The following is a 6799-nucleotide window of genomic DNA, read 5'->3' on the forward strand; positions in this document are numbered from 1 at the left end:
TGATCAGATGGAAGCATAATAAAGGCTAATGGAATGAGATTGTTATTAGACGATTGTTAAAATCAGGGAGAATATTTGTAATTTTTCAAACAACTAGAAGCCATTTATAATTATATCAAATCTCGAAGGAGTTGGCTGTAATTTGACCTATGCAATATATACTATTTTCAATTCAGAGCGGTGTTGTGGTATGAATTACGATATTTAAAATAATATATAAATCAAAATTCAAAATAAAATACTTGGAATGTGAATATCTAAAATTTGTGGACATCTTAGATCTATGATACGTCTATATTGGTAGACAAAATATCGATTTCCTAAAATGCCCTTATTTTATCTATAATAACTATTTCTCTCAAATTATTAGTTATAACAATAATTTTGCATCCATATCCATTTAAAATTAATTTATATTATCAATGCTGTTTAATTATTAATTTTTGCTTTTTCAATTAAATAAAAATAATAAAAATTTTAGTTATGTACGTATTGAATGTGCTCCTGACTACTAATAATATTTACTGAGATTTTATCCGATACATAACTAACTCTGATTATCATAATATATGAATTGACTAAAAAACCCATCAATTATTTTTCGATTCATGTACATTTATAATTAATAGATTTAACATTTTTTATGGATAATTAGTTTTGTTTTTATTTAAAAATAATAATATAATTCAAAGTACGTATAAGTGTAATCTGTTTGCTGTTATTTGGTATATTTTGCTATTAGAACTATATATGCTCATATTATATTTTGGAATTAATTTTTTTTTTTGTATCAGTTTATCATTTTAATTTTGTAAAATTTTTATTTTATCATATATGATTATATTTTTTATTTTTTTGCTAGAAAAATATCACATACTGTGCATATGTAAAAAATATCATATCATACTTATAAATATCACATGTGCACTATATATGAAACTTTTTTGACAAAAGACATAATAAAAAAAGAATAATAAATAATAAAATACAAAATTTTATAAAATTAAAATAGTAAATTAATATAAAAAAATTAAATATCAAATATATAAAAATAATTATAATTCGAATGACAGAATGAGATTAACCTATTTATTTATTTATTCGAGTGGAACCGAAATAAAAATCACCCTCTGGTGTATCTGAACAGTCACTACTCCCAAATGGGCGACCGCCAATGGTAGTTGCGCGTGGTCAATTAAAGTGGAAGGGGTCGACGTGTCAGACGTCAAAGGTGGGCCTCACTTTGGTAACGTGGACCCGCATGCATAATGCGGTGCTAGAATCCGCTGACAAGGATCCAAACACACCTTTATTCATTTGCCACACCAGCTTCTCTTGTTTCTTTTGCTTTTACTCAATTTTCTTTCATTTCATCCAAAATTTTAAAATATTTATTTTGCTACATCTACAATCTTTTTATTATTTTTTATTAATTATCGTGGAACGCAATACTTGTACGTATATAATTATATATAAAATTAAATTATAAAGACTTCTTTAAAGTTTATCCCAATTACAAATACGTTCTCGTTGTTTGAAAATTACAATAACCCCTGAAATTACAAATATTTTAACAAATATCCCCTACAATCAGTTTCCACAATTAGGTATTTATAATTTTTCAAACAAAGAGACAAGTATTTGTAATTATTGCAACCCTCAGTATAAACGACACATAAAACATTTATTGTGTTGTTTTATAGTTAGGGTTGAGAGTCATCTCAAACTACTCGATATTCAATTTAAATATTTGTTTGAGTGTAATGAAATTAATTCAAAAAATATATATTTAATAATAAGTTTCTATGAAATGTATGATTCAAAGTAGAGTATGAAATAAATAATAAGTAAATTTTTAAAAGAAAAAACAACTGATGTCATTAAAATTTCCCATAATTACCAAACAAACACATGTGCGTTAAAGATAACATTGTTTAACACATAATTTATAAACAGCCCATGTGATTCAATTGCAACTGTTTAGGACAGTTTCCAACCATAATAATCAATAGTGTATATTACTCTTATTTATAATATATTTTAAAATATGAAAAATTATTTTTTATATGCACATAAAAATTTCGTGTCATAACGACTAGTTTATATAAAAATGTAAGGAAATAGACCGTGCTCGATACATCTTTTTTAAGAATTTGTTTTTCTTTTTCTTTTTTGTGTGTGTGTGTATGTGTGTAAAATTCGAGTGCCATTGTGTCGAATTTAATCATGTAGTTGGTAATATATTGAGATACTAATGCTGATAACATGCCACAACGGTTAGTGTATATAAAAATATAAGGAAATGGACCGATATTAATGATGATGTAACATATAAATATAAGTTCAATGTTAGAACGAACAATTCACGCATTCTAAAATTAATTTTCATTGCATTATCGTGGTCTAGATTTTTCTTAAACAATAATTTTATAATTTGCGTATGTTTTGTGTTTTAAAATGAGAAAAATTAAAAATTATCATTATTAAAGCGGTAAAATTCCAGCCAAAATATAGTTATTACAATAAAGTACAAATTATTATAATTGTTGAATATCAATATTTTTTATATAACAAAAGTGTAATTTGCTTGTTAAAAGTGAAAATTTAAAAACAATATTAGTCAGTTTGCCAATTCGTACTACGAAGGTGGTATAAAAACTCCCCTTCTATTGGATAGTATGCGTTGTTTCTAGTACATAGTAGGTATTGATTAGATTTAATATTTGATAATATTGATTAGGGTATGATTGTTTTAATGATCTTTGTTTAGATATTGATATTCAAAAAAAATTATTAAAATCGATTTATTTTGATTAATAATAGTTAGTACCCTTATTTTTCTTAAAAAAATTCTTCTACTATTGTAACCTGCAAATACAGCCTATTTTTATCTACTCAAGCTGAATTTTCAAAATTGGGGTGGGAGATTCGAATTTGATAATTTTAACAGTAGATGGGCATTTTTTATACGATCTTTATTTATACTATTTATAATTGAAAAGAGGTAAATTGATGTCTCAATTATTTTGATATACTGATTTTAATATTTAATTTTATTTATTTATTTATTAACTTTTCACTCCTTTATTATCTTTCAATAGTTATTCTTTTTCTTTTTTATTTCCATTCATTTCTTTGACACTATCTTTTTTATAATTTTAATAATTAACTTATTATTTTATATATATTTTATTTTATTGACCCCATCTTCTTCATGATGGTAGTTTTTTGGGGTGATCTGATAAAAAAAATTATATTAATTATATTATATTTGTTTAGGTTATTTGAGTTAAATAATTCAACACATCTAAATTAAAAATTAATATATGGGGGTCTTGAATTTTATTTGAATGTATTAAACTGCTTATTAAACTTAATAATGAAAAATAAAGGGATGGTAAAAAAATAAAATAAAGGGCAAAATAGTAATATGAGTCCAGAACGATCCTCCACATATCTCCCCCCATCCCCTGCCATTTGGCTCCTCTACTACAGAAAAAGCCCACAGAGTCGTACACAATAGGCATACAGACAATTATACATACGGTACAAATACAATTTCACTCACACTGCCACGGACACAGAGCAGCAGCTCCTCTATTTCAGCAAAGCTTCGTACGCACACCACAGTACCCGTCAAATGTGTAGGAGCAATCCTTGAGAAGAAACAGAAAGATGGCTTCTTCAGCTAGAACCAAGATCAGCAAACTCTTCGCTCCCTCTAATCTGCGCCGTTTTGGCCCTGGATCCCAATCTTTCTCCAGCTCCGCAGCTGTTGCTGTGGAGCCGCCTCCGCCGCCGTCAGCTCCTCAGGCGGATGGGTTGAGTGGGTCGAGAATACTGGGCTTGATTAAGGAGTACGAGGATTATCGCAGGAATTTGTATGGTGGGCTGACGCATAAGGCCCTACTCGTTGATGCAGTCGGCACTCTCGTTGTTCCCTCCCAGCCCATGGCACAGGTTCTTCTGTTTCTACCTTTTTGTTTTAGTTTTCGTTTTGTGTGATTTCAAGAATGGTTTTGTCTCAGTATTGAAGTTCGTCATTTTCAGGGATGTGTGTTTTTTGTGAAATCCATCTAATGTTCAACAGAGTTAATGATCTGGGCTTGGATGCATGAAACTATACTAAAACAAATTGCAACCCTTAAATTTTGATTTGTTTGAACTATTTTTCGTTGTTTGTGGATTGAGGGTATGCATGCATATGATAATTGAAGGAATTGTATGATTTTCGGGTGCTGAATTGAAGGCTCTAAGTGTCCAACTTGGTCCTAGCATTCACTCTGTCGGCTCAATTAATCGTTGAGCTTCTGTTGATCAGTGCACCGTTTGACAGAAAGATCTTCATTGGCCGGCGTTTGGTGTCGTTTATGTAGTCGTACATGGGTTTTGAAAAGGGAAATCACTTCCCTCTTTTGCTGTTGTACTCACAGTTCTTCTACTGTTTCTTTTACAAGGGACTACTAGAGCTACACGCACATGTTATTCTTGTTTTTCCCTTTTGGTAAATTGGTGCTGATCTCTTATAATTTGGACATTACAAGGTTCTAATAAGGAGGTTATCAACTTATGAATAATCTCTACGCAGTAGTTTCCGGTTCTAGTCATAGTTCTTGCGTCTCTGTCGAGTTCACACAGGACCTGTTTGTTTCCATTTGTGTTAAGTGGTTGAGTGTTTACGGATTTGGGTTCCCTTTGGTTACTAAAATGGTCTTGAATTTGTTTGTATTGATGTTCAAGATGATCCATTTTACTGAAATAGTTGCTGTGATGTAGATCTATCGACAGATTGGGGAAAAGTATGGAGTTGAGTACTCCGAAGGGGAGATATTGAACCGATACAGATGGGCTTACGGGCAGCCTTGGGGTAGATCCCGTCTCAGGTAAAATCCTTGTCTCCATTACTCCATTTAATAAAAGCTTTAGTGTTTAAGTTGGTCACTCAATTGCCATGTGAGGCTATACACGTAAGAAGCAATTGTTTGAACCAGATGGAACTCGTTTGGTAATCGTGTACATATTTCTCCCTTTTTTTCTTTTTTTCCCCTTAAGTTAGCTCAAGTTCCATAGCATATAGTCCTCTATGATTCCGTCGCCTAAATCATTAGTACTTTAATAACGAGATTTAAATTCTTTCTGGTTTTTGGTGATGAGCAGATATGTGAATGATGGGAGACCATTTTGGCAATTTATAGTCAGTTCTTCTACCGGCTGCTCAGACTCTCAGTATTTTGAGGAGCTGTACAACTATTATACCACTGAAAAGGTTGGCTGGTTGACACATTTTTACTTGTTCATTGTAATCGAATGCAAGTGCAAAATCTAACAGTTTTAGTTTGTTAATAGGACGTGTTACTTTCTTTAAAAGCGAAATAAATTCCACCGAAATGCTAATTTGACCAACGGCCTCTTGCCCATCCATAGTTTTTCTTGCTGTTTCCCGGTTTCATGCTATCCGGTAACACGATGTGTTTACTTTCAACAGGCTTGGCATCTATGTGATCCAGATGCTGAGAAAGTGTTCCAGGCTCTCAGAAAATCAGGAGTAAAAGTGGCTGTTGTGTCCAACTTTGACACTAGGTTAAGACCATTGTTGAGAGCACTGAAATGCGATCACTGGTTTGATGCTGTGGCAGTATCCGCTGAAGTAAGTTGACGCGTTTCTTTCTGGTTTCTCTAACTTTTATTGCTCTCGACATATAAAAACTGAAATTTTATGGCTGATGCTATGTAACTATTCTGATTTATTCGGAACAGGTCGAAGCAGAGAAGCCAAATCCTATGATATTCTTGAAAGCTTGTGAATTCTTGGGAGTACAACCTGAGGATGCTGTACATGTTGGAGATGATCGAAGAAACGACATATGGGGCGCCAGAGATGCCGGTTGTGATGCCTGGCTGTGGGGCAGTGATGTTAAATCCTTCAAGGAGGTATTTCAAGAATTTAGTTCTTCACTTGCTATAAGTCTTTCTCTTTCAATGAGCAACACGTACTCTGTCGAAATTATGTGAAAAACTACTCAAATTTGGGTGCAGAATCTAAAACTAAGCTTCTTAATGCGACACTTCAATCAATGTTTTTCTTCATCTTATCCTCCCCCTTCCCATCGTTTTTTGTACCGTTGTCACGTTCACTACTAAATGATCATGACCCAAGAAAATTTCTTCGACTTATTCATTTTCTGTTAAGATTTTTGCTGTCGAATGTATCCAAATGTCTCCATTTCATCTCCGGTTTCAGGTTGCTCAAAGAATAGGAGTTCAGGTGTGAGTGAAAGCGGAACATCTCTTCGAGTAGAGATGCTGGCGATGTATGAAACGGCATCGTTGTATATATTGTAGCTTGCTTCCATCTTGTTTTTATATCAATACGAGGGAGATGAGAGAGTCCATTGTAGAGTTAGAATAAAGAGCATAACTGAACTGGCTTTCACTCTTTCTGGTTATTTGTTGCAAACTTCAGCCAATTTATGTGATGGCTGCTGTGTAAGAGTTCTCTTTAGACATGTTCTGCCTTTCTGAAAAATTTGACTTCCTTACACCTAGGGAGTGTTTGAGAAAAATTGTGCTTTTAAATAATTGATTTATGTAGAAAAAGTGGGACGTCGTAACAGAATCAAAGTTGGTAGTATTTATAAAAAATGTGAAAAGTTGATAAAATATAAATTGAGTAGTATTTGAAAAAAAATTACTTTTGAAATAAAATTAATTGATTAAAGGTTATTTCGTTCCTATATGTTAAAAATATACTATTTTTGCTTAATATTTGTATTTGTGTTATGTTAATAATAGATTCGTA

General features: G+C 31.8%; 1 protein-coding gene across 1 annotated transcript; it reads left to right on the forward strand.

Moving 5' to 3' along the window:
• The first annotated feature begins 3507 nt into the window (after positions 1-3507).
• LOC105159895 (Haloacid dehalogenase-like hydrolase (HAD) superfamily protein) lies at positions 3508-6563 on the forward strand. Its single transcript, XM_011077108.3, has 6 exons — positions 3508-3960; positions 4777-4883; positions 5158-5266; positions 5486-5647; positions 5758-5931; positions 6242-6563. The coding sequence occupies exons 1-6, from the start codon at positions 3676-3678 to the stop codon at positions 6269-6271; spliced, it is 867 nt and encodes a 288-aa protein (XP_011075410.1). The 5' UTR covers positions 3508-3675; the 3' UTR covers positions 6272-6563.
• Positions 6564-6799: the final 236 nt, after the last annotated feature.

The sequence above is a fragment of the Sesamum indicum genome, linkage group LG4, assembly GCF_026168435.1.
Source record: "Sesamum indicum cultivar Baizhima isolate 11 linkage group LG4, ASM2616843v1, whole genome shotgun sequence".
Classification (NCBI taxonomy): domain Eukaryota; kingdom Viridiplantae; phylum Streptophyta; class Magnoliopsida; order Lamiales; family Pedaliaceae; genus Sesamum; species Sesamum indicum.

What these genes read in the sequence shown, in the direction of transcription:
- LOC105159895 (XM_011077108.3), top strand. Translation starts at nt 3,676, where the DNA reads ATGGCTTCTTCAGCTAGAACCAAGATCAGCAAACTCTTCGCTCCCTCT. An exon ending in CCTCCCAGCCCATGGCACAG is followed by an intron (nt 3,961 to 4,776) that starts GTTCTTCTGTTT and finishes GCTGTGATGTAG; the next exon opens with ATCTATCGACAGATTGGGGA. An exon ending in ATGTTAAATCCTTCAAGGAG is followed by an intron (nt 5,932 to 6,241) that starts GTATTTCAAGAA and finishes CTCCGGTTTCAG; the next exon opens with GTTGCTCAAAGAATAGGAGT.